At 50.5% G+C, this 12034-nt stretch overlaps 2 protein-coding genes across 4 annotated transcripts; one reads left to right on the top strand and one right to left on the bottom strand.

Annotated features, from left to right (window-relative positions):
• Positions 1-2499, top strand: LOC148813342 (uncharacterized). 3 transcript variants are annotated; one of them, XM_088908408.1, is made up of 5 exons: positions 1-74; positions 536-898; positions 1350-1475; positions 1647-1708; positions 2267-2499. In XM_088908408.1, the coding sequence occupies exons 1-5, from the start codon at positions 29-31 to the stop codon at positions 2363-2365; spliced, it is 696 nt and encodes a 231-aa protein (XP_088764534.1). In that variant the 5' UTR covers positions 1-28; the 3' UTR covers positions 2366-2499. The 3 variants fall into 3 exon arrangements, with proteins under 3 accessions (XP_088764534.1, XP_088764533.1, XP_088764532.1); XM_088908407.1 differs by having other exon boundaries at positions 1350-1708; XM_088908406.1 differs by lacking the exon at positions 2267-2499 and having other exon boundaries at positions 1350-1921.
• A 1244-nt stretch (positions 2500-3743) lies between these two features.
• Positions 3744-11624, bottom strand: LOC148813343 (uncharacterized). Its single transcript, XM_088908405.1, has 6 exons — positions 11288-11624; positions 7317-7369; positions 6840-7172; positions 6223-6501; positions 5636-5920; positions 3744-5313 (listed from the first exon to the last, which is right to left on the bottom strand). The coding sequence occupies exons 2-6, from the start codon at positions 7357-7359 to the stop codon at positions 4793-4795; spliced, it is 1461 nt and encodes a 486-aa protein (XP_088764531.1). The 5' UTR covers positions 7360-7369; positions 11288-11624; the 3' UTR covers positions 3744-4792.
• Between the last annotated feature and the right edge of the window lie 410 nt (positions 11625-12034).

Below are 12034 nucleotides of genomic sequence, written 5' to 3' on the forward strand. Positions count from 1 at the left end.
GGGTCACACGCAGCAGCGCCGGGAGGAGATGGACGCGCCGGCGGCGGCGAGAGTCGCGCTGGTCTTCCTCACCCGTGAGTAGGCGAGCGTCTCCGTCAACTGCGCCTCTTCGGGGTTCATGCACGGCCGGACCGGACCGGAGCGACGTTGAGCGCCAAAACGCCCCGTACGTGCGGCGCTCAAGCCGCTTGGCGGGCCGCGCTGGGGCCGAGGGCGCTGTTTTGGATTCGCTGTGCGGCGGAAGCGACTCCGATGAGCAAAATCGTGTTTTTTTTCTGTTCTCTTCTTGATAAGCGGGGCATCCTCGCTCGTGAAACAGCAACGGGGTGTGAAACGTGTTTCCCTCTTAGTTCTGGGTGCCAGTCGCGAACCGGTACTTCATAAGGCCAGCAGTCTGAAATAAACCGCACCGATGAGCTTCGGTCCTCTGTAACTGTCCTGTTAGCGAGCAGTGTACCCGGCCGGATCTGAAATCAGCCCGCCAGCCCCGTCCTGCTGGTGTCTGAAAAGGACTGACGCGAGTTTCCTGTCTCAGATGTCTGCATGACGCGGGGGCTCGGGGCCGAACCGGCCGCGGTCGTGGAGCTGCGGGTCCGAGCCGGAGACACGGTCACCCTGCCCTGCGGCATCAGGCACCTGAAGGAGACGCTGTGGATGATACAGCGGCCCCTGGAGATGCCTCTCATCGCCGCCGTCGGTCAGGTCAGCGGCTCCCAGGTCAACAAGGAGGTGGAAGAGGGGTACCGGTCTCGCCTCTCCCTCGTCCTCGAACCCTCGACCCTCTCCGTCAGCCTGACGCTCGCCAACCTGACGGAGTCCGACCGGGCGCTGTACTACTGCGCCGACAGAGTCGGCGGGCGGCTGAGCTTCGGAAACGGGACGGAGCTCGTCTTCCCCGGTGAGCCCCAGCCACCGCCCCTCAGCGCGGATCGCTCTGTTCTCAGCTCTCTGATCCGTTTTGCGGGCAAGAATACAATCGTTCATCTGCCGTCAGCCCTCCGGGAGAACAGTACGTTGTGCTGAGGTCGGCTTTATGCAGTAGATTTACAGTTTCCCCCCTAATTTCAACGACCAACCCCACCTTTTCTTTACCGTGCGGTGTCCTGGGCTCCTGTCAGCGTGAGATACATAGAAGGACATTTAAAACAGCAAACTGGAGGCTCTTCTGTACACAGAGGGGGGCGGGGGTGGGGAACAAGCTGGCCAGCCCTGTGGTTGAAGCCGATACCCTGGCACAATGGGGTTTCATTAGAGAGGTTCCCAGTCTGGGGGCTCTTCCCCCCCGCGCTCGGTGAGGTGACCCAGACACGGTCCCGGTCCCCTAAGGGCTGTTTCCTTGTCTGTCGCAGGAGGAGGCCCGGAGCGTTCCCCACCCGTTCACCTCCAGCTGTCCTGCCTGCTCGTCCTGCTGTCGGCTCTGCCTCTGAGCGCCCTGGTGTCCTCTTGCTGCGCCTACTGCCTGTTCGCGAGAGACGGTACGGCCGCTCAGCACTGCTGGACAGGACCGTGTCCAGCTCCGTGCACTGTGAATCATGACTGGACCTCTCGCACCAGGAACAGGGATCCTACCTGTGAGAGCTGGTGTTCGTTCTGCCAGCTGCTGTGTCCTGATCTTCCTAACCTCCTGCTGCAACATCTCCCTACAGCTCCGGAGCTGTGTGACGCCTGTCGAAAGAGATCGAGGGCAAGACGTCAGCCCAGCATTCTGGTAATTCAGACGTTACACTTTCTAGATCACAAGACAGCTACAGAACAAATCGCAAAATCTAAAGGGCAGCCGTGCTGGGGCTCTGGGTTCAATGATGGACCTGGGCTGCTGTCTGTGTGGAGTCTGCATGTTCCCTTCATGTTGGTGTGGGTGTCCTCCAGGAGCTCCAGTTTCCTCGCACAGTCCAGAGACAGGCTGGAGGGTTCATGGTAGGAAAACTGGCTCTAGTGTGTGTGTGTGTGTGTGTGTGTGTGTGTGTGTGTGTGTGTGTCCTGTGATGGACGGGTGTCCTGTCCAGGGTGTGTGTGTGTCCTGTGATGGACTGCTGTCCTGTCCAGGGTGTGTGAGTGTGTGTGTGTCCTGTGATGGACTGCTGTCCTGTCCAGGGTGTGTGAGTGTCTGTGTGTGTCCTGTGATGGACTGCTGGACTGCTGTCCTGTCCAGGGTGTGTGAACATGACACCAGCAGGGGGAGCTCAGGACAGGCTCCAGAGGGGCTGAGCTGATCTGGCCTCTCACTCCTGGTTTCCCTGTGGTATCGCCCCCCCCTCCCCTGCAGGCGGCGCCAGGCGATCAGACGCAGTACGAAAACGTCGAGGAGACCGTGCCCCCGACCGCCCCCAGGAACAGAGACGTCCGCAGGACGAGGCCCGTCTAGTCTCTCCTCTGGGCTGCAGTCCGGCCGGAAACGAATAGAGAGCGCTCCTCGTGCTCCATTATCCCACCCGACCCGAAGCCACAGGGATCGGCTCCGCGGACCGCAGGCACAGAGCTCCCTCTGTCCTCCGTGTGCCTCAGCCCTGTGTTTGTTTCGACTGGAGACAGCATGTACGAGCCACGTGTGTGAGCCGAAATAAACACAGGCCGTGCCCAGCTGCGTGTGCCCACCTTGTTCTCCGCAGACACGCCAGCCCGGCCCTCTCCTCCCCCTCGGGAAACCAGGCTGAGGGAGAGCGCGGGCGGAGAGAGTCCCCACGCTGCTGTGACCGCGCACAGTGGACACAGCCGACACCAGAGACACTGGGGGGCTCCTCGGCTGGGGGTCTGCGATGAAAGAGCCGTGATTCGTCCTGCTGGGCGCGAATCAGGCCGGAGGCTCTGAGCGAGTTCTGGAAACGCAGGGCGAAGAGGCAGGGGGGGAAACGGGGGGGGCGCAGCCCGCAGAGGGGACAGAGAGTCTGTGTAGACTGGCAGGAAGGGGCGGGGGGGCCTGCGCTGGCGTAGGTGTGTGTGGGCCAACAGGAAGTAGAGTAAGACAGCGACACAGCACTGGCCTCAGCCCTGAGCAGGTCGCTGGGCCACAGGGGCAGGGAGGGTGGAGCTCGTTCTCGGAGGTCCAGACAGAACGTCCCAGCCGGAGGCCTGACAGGACAGGAAGTGTGTGTGTGTGTGTGTGTGTGTGGTCACCCGGGCTGAGCTGCAGTCTGACGCCCCCTGTCTGCAGTTCGGGAGTGAAAGGGTCTCCTCCGTTTTCCCAGGCTGCTCAAAAATCCACATTTCTCCTGCCTAGACTTGGGAAAGACTCAGGAAAGCTGAGCACCGTTCTAGTGAATCCTGGTACCGAGTCCAGTTTAGGGTTCGGCTCTGTGCCTGCGAGGTGGGCTGGGAACCGACACTGTGGGTGTGTGCGTCTCCTGGATCATGTTAAGGAACAACCAAGGTAGACACAGCGCCCCCTGTAGGCCTGCTGTAGACACAGCACCCCCTGCAGGACCAAGACCAGCAAAAATCAGGTGGTGAAACCTGACAGCCTGACCTGCCCCTCCTCCTGGAGCCTGAGGTCACTCTGAGCCGACAGCAGGACTGTACCTGAACAGCCAGAAACTGGGACAGGACCTTCCCAGAGGACTTCATGGCTACTAGGAGCCAATCAGAGCAAACAGAGACGTACACACACCTGGATATTAAAATCTATCATTATTTACTACAATACTGGGGTCAGCATTAGTAAAATCAATAATAAAACGTGAGAAAATAATAAAAATGATTTTATTATGAATATATACAAAATAAAATCAAGTAGAAATTACCTCCTTTTCAGAAATATAATTATCACCCCCCACCTTACTTATATTTTATATAAATATATATTCAATTCAATTCAACTTTAGTCATTAAACTTACACAGGTGCATAGTATAATGAAAAGTGTTTCTCATTAGTCACTCAGGTGCAGTATATAAATAGGACAGAAGATAAGACAATAGACAGTTACACAATAGCATTAATAGGAACATGTAATAACATAAATAACATGTAATTTGACATTTTTATCAAATATATATACATATTTGATAAAAATACAATAATCAAACCCTCGCACCAGAAGAAGGCTCCGCGCCCTGAAATGCTGCGTTTTCTCTCTTCTCTTCAGCATGGAATAAACCTTTACTTGTTCCTAAATATAATGATGTCAAATTCCAAATTAAGTTCAAATCCCCTGTGCAGCTGCAGAGGGAGAAGCCCGTTCAGATCCGCCACTAGGGGGCGCAAGTGTCCAGGCTCCTTGTTCACACAGCTTTGATCGTGTCCTGCGGCTCAGCTCTTTCCCTGGTTATATCGGCGTTTTGTTCGAGGCAAACCAGCGAATCAGGTCCATTATCCAGGCAGGAGGAGGCAGGAGTGGCTTCCTGTGAGGACGTGATGCAGCTCTGTGACACAGGGATCAGGTCAGGAGCAGCAGGCAGGAGTGGGGCCCCTCCTTGTGAAGGTGAGGTTCCTGTGGGGAGAGTCGCCCCTGGATGAAGATCAGGCTGGTGGAGGTGAGGAAGAGCTCTGTGGGTCCAGGGGGTCTCTCTCTGATCAGTCTGTACCCCCAGTACAGCAGGAGAGCTGGGAGTCCCTTCACCTTGACAAGAGGAGTGATCTCCCCACTGTGACGTCAGCAGCTCTCGTCCTGGGCTTGGCAGGGTCTCAGTGCCTGCGTCTTTGAAATGTACACAAGCTGTGAGGGAATAAAAACTTAGTTCTATTGCACTGAAATGTGGAAGGAGCTCAAGTTTACTGTGGCTTCCTGCACTGTCTGACGGGGATGTCCAACAGCTGCACCAGTAACTTGGCCGGCTACACTGGCTGTGATGGTCAGGTCACTGATCTCCTCCATCAGACAGCAGAGCCTCTTTCAGACTCGACTGGTCTTCAGGGTCAGCTGGGGTCGACTCTCCACTGAGCTCCTGGACTGTCGATTCTTCTTCACCTGCAGGAGGCAGCTCACCATCATCCTCCTCAGATGGATACCCTGAGTCTCTCCCCTGCTCTGGGTCTTTCACAATAACTGTGCCTAAAGGGATTCCTGCAGTAACACTGGGAGAATTGGATCCACTGGGAACTGGAGCAGATTGATTCACCACTGGAACAATCTCACTTCCTGTACCATCGTCTTTCTCTATGCGCAGGAACACAGCATCACTGAGCCTCTCAGATCCCTCAAGGATTCTGTTTTCTGTATGGATATTAATATTGTTGCTTTCAGCTGGTATCATGCTTCTCTCCTCTCTCATCTTCCACCGGTTCTTACAGCAAACAGCACCTAGTGCAGCACCCATCAGCACAGCCACTATCGCAGTAATGACTGCAGCACTTACAGGCCATGACACGCTGCTCATCTCTGAAAACACAAGAGCAGAGACAGTCACACAGAGAGCAAACCTACAACAGCAAGAAGGAAAAGAAAAACTATCCAGCAGCCGGTGTGCGAGAGTGTTCTTGCTGCCCAGTTTCACATCCCAGCTCAGAGCCTGAGAAACACCAGGAGAGGAGCTGGAAAACTGCCATCTCTGAAACACCAGCTGACACACTGGACCTGTGTGATCGGCTTCAAACCACAGGAGAAAATCAGCACTGAAACAGCTCAAGTTTTGTTTCTTCATAAGCAGGTAAGTTCAGGTGGAGATCAGTTTAACTCAGTTTGTCCTGTAATGAAGACTCACCTCCCCCAGTGACAGTGACGATCGCAGTGCTGATGGTGTTTCCCTGAAGGTCCCTCACTGTGTAGCTCCCCTGATCAGCTGGTGTGAGGGAGCGCAGTGTCAGAGAGCTGTCCTGCACCCACACTCTCTGCTCGTACCCGGGGCCAGGGAGCCCTGTGCTGTTCAGTAAGACTCTGGGAGACTGGGCAGATCCTGCAGGATCAAACAGCACCTCCACTGGAGCAGCAGTGTGGAGAGGGAGAGTCAGACTGTCTCCAGACCTCAGGGTGAGGACTTCTGATCGAGCTGAAATTGAAGGAAAGGAGCAGAGTGAAAGAATGATGCAGACAGCAATTCATCAGCTGTAAAGACTGCACTCACTCAGAGGAGACAGTATTGATCACATTTAAGTCTTGAAGATAGTTTCATAACAGCAACACTCATTTAGAGTTCTAAGTTCAAATATATTCAAGAACCTTAATGAAAAATCCTTCAATGTCAGGAAATCAATACCTAATCCAATACCTCCTATTAACCCCACACATCAGGGACTGACACTGGTGAAAGAGTCACACTGTGCAAGTTCCCCACTGGAGCCCCACTCTCACCTCCCACAGTGACGTGGACAGTGCTGATGGGGGTCCCCTGGGAGTCCTGCACTGTGTAAGTGCCCCCGTCTTCAGCTCTCACACTGGAGATCTTCAGCACCTGGTCTTGAACCCAGGCCTTCAGCCTGCTGGAGTCTGGGGTCACAGTGCTGTCGAGCACAGAGCACAGCCTGCGAGACTCTCCTCCCTCAGGCCTGAACCACAGCTCTACAGCCTGCTGTGTGCGCAGAGGGACACTGAGGGGGTCTCCCCAGGAGAGACCAATGTTGTCCTCGTGTCCTACAGGAAGACATTGACAAGTGATCGGTCAGCAACACCGGGCAAGTCACATTGTCTTCTCCCAGAATTCCCTGTCTGGTCTGAAGAGTGTATTCAGTCATATACCCCAACATCGTCTGAGTTGAGCCCTGGCTAAAATTCACCATGGGTCGTGATCTGGGATTTGGGATGAAGGAGAAGGAAGAAAAATGATAAACAGAAGATGCTGGTGCACCCTAGAGAACTGAGAGAGAAAACAGCTGTAGGTCAGGTTAGTCGACACGAGTCAGGAATCACTACACTGTAAACACCCGCTTCCCTCAAACTGCTCGGATCACAAGGGAGAGAAAGGAGATTACCTAGAACTGTGAGCTTCACATCTCCCAGGAATCTCCTGTAGCTGTTTTCATCCACAAATCGACACTCGTAGATATCTTGATCCGAGAACGTCACGTTACGAAGGATCAGGGAGAAATCTCCATCTCTGATCCTCTCTCTGGACAGCTCAGCTCTGTTCTCGAACCCTGGGTAAGTGTGGATTTGGCCACTGTAGAACTCCAGCACACGGCGGTCAGCTGTCTCCCACTGGATAATCTTCTTCTCCTCAGGAGTGAGTCTGTAGGAGCTCCCATCACAGGGCAGAGCGACTGTGTCCCCATAGAGCCCAGACACAGAGAGGAGAGCAGAGCACACTGGGAGACAGAGGACAGAGACAGAGAGACACTTCAGCTCCCTTAAAACACACATCAGTGAGACACAGCTCTCTGGAGGTGACTGTAACTGCTTGTGGACAGAATTTCTTCACAGGCGAGCGAACGACAACTCTGATCTCTTACCTTGAGAGCAAAACACCATCAGGACAACACCCAGGACCGTCATGATGAGGGACCTGCAGTAAGATTGCAATATGAGAGGCAATTCAAGCTGAAAAGAAAACCAGTGTCCACTGTGGTTTAAATAACCAGTCAGGAAAAATACAAAGTAAGAATGTTCTTTGTCAGATGATGAAAAGACACCAGGATCCAGCTACAAGGAGCACAGTAACTTGAACACATACAATGTAAAATGTTCTTTCACACTAGAACAGCAAGAGAAACATGCACACATTTTCACTTACAGTGCCTTGCACAAGTATCCAGACCCTTTAAAAGTTTACTGATGTTGCTGAATTACAAAAGACATCTTTTCCAGTCAGTGTTTGGACTGCAAACAGTTTGCATTTAAAGATAAAACCAGTTATCTGCTGACAAATATCGTGAAGTCAAAACCTGAAATACAGCGCTTGCAGGAGTATTCAGACCCCACACATTAATATTCGGTGGACTGACCTTTTACCACAACAACAGCTTTAAGTCCTTTAGGGTACAGTAGGTGTCTGCCAGTTTACCACACTGGTTAGGAGTGAGCTCCGGCAGTATTACCGTAATGACCACAATACGAGCTCTCACAATCTGGAGTACCAGATAGACTTCACGCAGTGATCTCACCCAGAACACTGCGCTGATACGACAGTTTCACGGAATAATCTTCTCACCTGAAGAGCTTTCAGATGAAAGTTACTCCTTGATAAAACACTTACTTGACCCCGGGCTCTGCCTAAACTCGGTCCGCTTTGATGGAAGACGAATTTCGCCTAAGTGTGAACTAACCGGGGACAGAGGAGCAACAGCTCTCGGATCTCTCCCCCGCTCGTAACAGTGTAAAATAAGTTTAATGCTGGTACAGCTGGGCCCTGCTTACCGCAGAACAATAGGGGGCTTCTTACCTTTTTGCGATTGCAAAAATTGCACCTTGTCTTAAGGGGAGCCGGGTTTTAGAACTGGGTACAGCTGCTCACAGCTGCCTTTATGAACTACAACTCCCATGAACGCACTGGGCAACTTCCGTCTATCATAGGCGAGTGGGAGGGGGGCAGTCACTCCGCCGCGCGGAGGAGCTCCTTTCTAAAGTTTATTTTCTAGAAAATTAGAAAAGGCCATGCCGTCTACCCCGGTCTCAAACTTTTACTATAACCTCACACGCTTAAACGACAGAATGATCTCTCATATTACTACAACACACTTTTCACCCAGCGACTCGACACGACTCGCAAACGAGGGTCGGTCTTCGTCTGTGACAACCCGCAGCCCCTGAAAATACACTTTAAAACAAATCTACACGCTTAATCCTTAAACTGGAGCGGTGACCGCGGTAAACGGAACCTTTTAAAAAAAAGCTCATTACTTCGGGTTCACGGCTCTTAACTACGAAATCAGACAAACACCTCGGGGGGTTTGCAGAGACGTGTACAGGTCGGGGTACAGCAGGCTGGTAGAGAGGCGCTATTCTACTCAGCGAGATGTCTGGAGAGTCCAGGTCCATTCTCAAGGGCCCCAGTCATCCCAGTCACAGACTGGTTTCCCTCCTACCGGCCGGTAAACGGTACCAGAGCATCCGGTCCAAGTCCGACAGACTCCGGAACAGCTCCTACCTCCAGGCAGTCAGACTGCTGGACAGCCAGCCTGCGGCTCCTTCAGCTCATCCCCCGTCCTGGCTACACGGACACACCGCTGTCACTGTACTGGGCACAACTGCACCACTGGGACACCATGGACTGCACACACCCTGGACACATCGCAGCTCGACTCTTATCGAGTTTTATTCCATTTCTATTACACCTATCATCATGTAACCTTTCCTTCGTAACCTCAATTGTGTGATTCTTGTGTTTTTGCGATTCTTGTGAGCTCGCAGAAAAGACACTTCATTGCCAGCAGCTACTGCTGCACGCTGTCTTGTGGTGCGCTTGAGAGAGAAACTTTGATTTGCTTTGATTCATTCCCCTCCCTCTGGTTGGTTACCCGTGTAAAACGATATGAATCTCCTTCGCTGAAGTTCTGCACCCTGACAGACCTCGACTCGCCTTCCTGAGCCCAGAGACCGGCCGGGTACTGGGGTACTGGAGTCACTGTGACTGTGTCACTGAACAGACACACTGCTGGACTGTAACAACCTCAAGGGGAGGAGCCAGCTTTGTGTGGCTCATCTGTCAAGATATTCATGCTTTACCTGCCTGTAAAGTACTTTTACCCCTTTGGGTTTCTTCAGTATGGTTCTTTTTTTTTTATAAAAAACCGAGGCAGGAAGCCAACGGCTGTGTTTTCGAGGTCAGTCGGCATGACGTGGTGGGGTCCTGGAGCGCTCATTGGCTGAGCGGCGGAGGGGGCGGTAGTTATCGGTCTTGTTTCGAGCTCAGTCGGTCGCCATGACGGCCACCTCCCCGCCGCCATTTTGTCAAAGGGAAGGTTTACTCCTGTGCCGAATTCGCTATGTCAAAACTTAAGTTTTTATTTAAACACCAAAAAAAAAGAGGAGACAGAATAGTGAAATATATACAGAGATAAACACTTCACAGCCAGGGGAATTCACAATTGTGAAAACTAAAAACTATACTGTTTACATATTTCCCACTGTATTTCTCGCCTTTTGATTCTTTAAATTTCTAATAGAATTTAAATAAAAAAGGAAGTCAACTTTAAAAGCATGAATAGAGGGAGCAGTATTAGACCATTTAGATTTGTGGGTAAAATATTAAGCCAAAATATTCAACAGATTAATAAAAACATCCTTTATCCAAATCAGATCTAACAAAATATAAAATGATAATCTTTCAGTTTAACGTTTAACTTTAAGTGTTGAGCATTCATATTTTGCAGATCTATCCAAAACAATTCTGTATATATGCAGTTATATGCAGTTAAACAAATGTAATTTAAGATTCCTTCTCATTATTACAAAATACACAGAACTCATCTTGCTCATGTTTAAATCTAGAAAGTGTCAATTTAACAGGATAAAAATCTGTAAGCGATCTTAAATGAAATTTCTTTAACTTTATTTGTAAGACAATATTTATCAGGATTTCACCACACTAATTTCCAATTTATATTCCTAAACATAGCATTCCCAAAGGAGATACAAGAATGTATAACATGACTTACACAAGTTCCTAACATAGTAATTATTGCATTTCTTATATCTATTCCATCCAACAATAAATTATTAAATTATCAGAAGATAATCTATTGGCAAGGCCAAGACTACCTCTAAACAGCCAAACCACTTTCTCGGGAACAGTATCAAAGACCATAGCGTGTTCTCGGAGAGTAATAGGAATCTTATTTTCCATCAGCTCAGTAAACAATCTGCCCTCTTCATGTAACAGTTGGGCCACTAGACAGACTCTGTCATCACACCAAGTCGTCTCTGAAAGTTAGGTAATTGAAGATGAATTCTAGTGATATCAAAAGTCAATTTGAACACATTCAAGATCAAGGGTGGGTGTTCTGCTCGGTTCACCTCCCCATTACAGTTTTCTGTCTCCTCTTTTCATCTTTCTGGTGTTTAAAAACGTGTTTTAAAACTCTCCCTGCCGCGATGTTGGTACAGTAAAGGAGAAGAAAATGGACAACGTTTCGGGTGTTTCTTTTCAGCCGGGAATAAACCTTTGCTTGTGCTTTAATTAAGTTGGTCTGTGCTCCTCGCATCTTCCACTACTCCCCCCCCGTGTGTAATAGCGCCAACCGGACCTCCAGCCTGTAACCCTTTCTTACTGCGAACTGCAGAAGTGAGAAGCTATTTTAGAGGCGGCTTCATAAAATAGTTCTCTGCTGTTACAAGCCGCTCGGTTTGTACGTGTGAGGACTGGAGAGCTACAGGGGTAAATGAGTTTACTCTGGCAGGAGACACAGACCTGTGATGGGTTTTTATTTCCAAGAGAGGCTGTACCGGGAGCTCCACATGATTCAGAGTTTAAAAGGTTACTTACCGCAAACGTGAAGAACAGACGGGCGATGCCCTTTTTCTTTTAAGAGGGGAAAAAATAACCGGAAAGGAGAGCCCAGATTAAAAAAAATGTCTTCTTCTTCTGGAGTGAGAGCCGTGGCCCGCTTTGTCTCTCTGCCTCTCTGGACGGGTCGCGGCGGTGCTGCTGGCAGGTCACGGTGACGAGGGGAGAAATACAGCGCCGTGTCTGACTCCACAAGTCTGAGTCTCCGTGTCCGTCCTCGCCGAATCCGCCCTCGGTAAAACATTTTTGTGTGCTTTGCTTTCTGCTCCAAAAAGGCACAGGTTAGACCAAAACGTCCGCCTAATGTGTTTTACGGAAATGGAGAGGGTTTAGTCATGCCTACAGCACGAATGAACCAATGAACTGCAAGAGACTGAGCACACTCCCCCCTCCAGTCGGCTGAGTCACCAGCAGCTGGTGTCCTTCCACGGATGTGTTGCCCAGTTAAGACTCCTGTTACCCAGCGATCTAAAATCAATATAGGCGACCGATGTGTTTTTTGTGACGATAGCCCTGAAAGTATTCAGCACGTGTTTGGGTTGTGTCCCGGGGTAAACATTTCCTGGACTAAGTTGCAGACTTGTATTAAAACAGAAACATATATTGATATTTGTTGTGATGAAAAAGATGTTAGGTGAAGTTTCAGCCCCATCGAAAACAATATTGAATTGTCGTTTGTAATAAATGTAACGATTATAACGGCACGTTATTATAAACGTAAACTGA

This window comes from Atractosteus spatula, assembly GCF_055471065.1.
Source record: "Atractosteus spatula isolate fAtrSpa1 chromosome 10 unlocalized genomic scaffold, fAtrSpa1.hap1 SUPER_10_unloc_1, whole genome shotgun sequence".
NCBI lineage: Eukaryota > Metazoa > Chordata > Actinopteri > Semionotiformes > Lepisosteidae > Atractosteus > Atractosteus spatula.

Bases quoted from the DNA above. Each gene is read 5' to 3' on its own strand.
- LOC148813342 (XM_088908406.1), top strand. From the start codon at position 29: ATGGACGCGCCGGCGGCGGCGAGAGTCGCGCTGGTCTTCCTCACCC. The intron at 75-535 runs GTGAGTAGGCGA...TTCCTGTCTCAG, and splicing joins CGCGCTGGTCTTCCTCACCC to ATGTCTGCATGACGCGGGGG. The intron at 899-1,349 runs GTGAGCCCCAGC...TGTCTGTCGCAG, and splicing joins GACGGAGCTCGTCTTCCCCG to GAGGAGGCCCGGAGCGTTCC.
- LOC148813343 (XM_088908405.1), bottom strand. From the start codon at position 7,359: ATGACGGTCCTGGGTGTTGTCCTGATGGTGTTTTGCTCTCAAG. The intron at 7,173-7,316 runs GTAAGAGATCAG...TCTGTCTCCCAG, and splicing joins GATGGTGTTTTGCTCTCAAG to TGTGCTCTGCTCTCCTCTCT. The intron at 6,502-6,839 runs GTAATCTCCTTT...GTCTTCCTGTAG, and splicing joins TGTGAAGCTCACAGTTCTAG to GACACGAGGACAACATTGGT.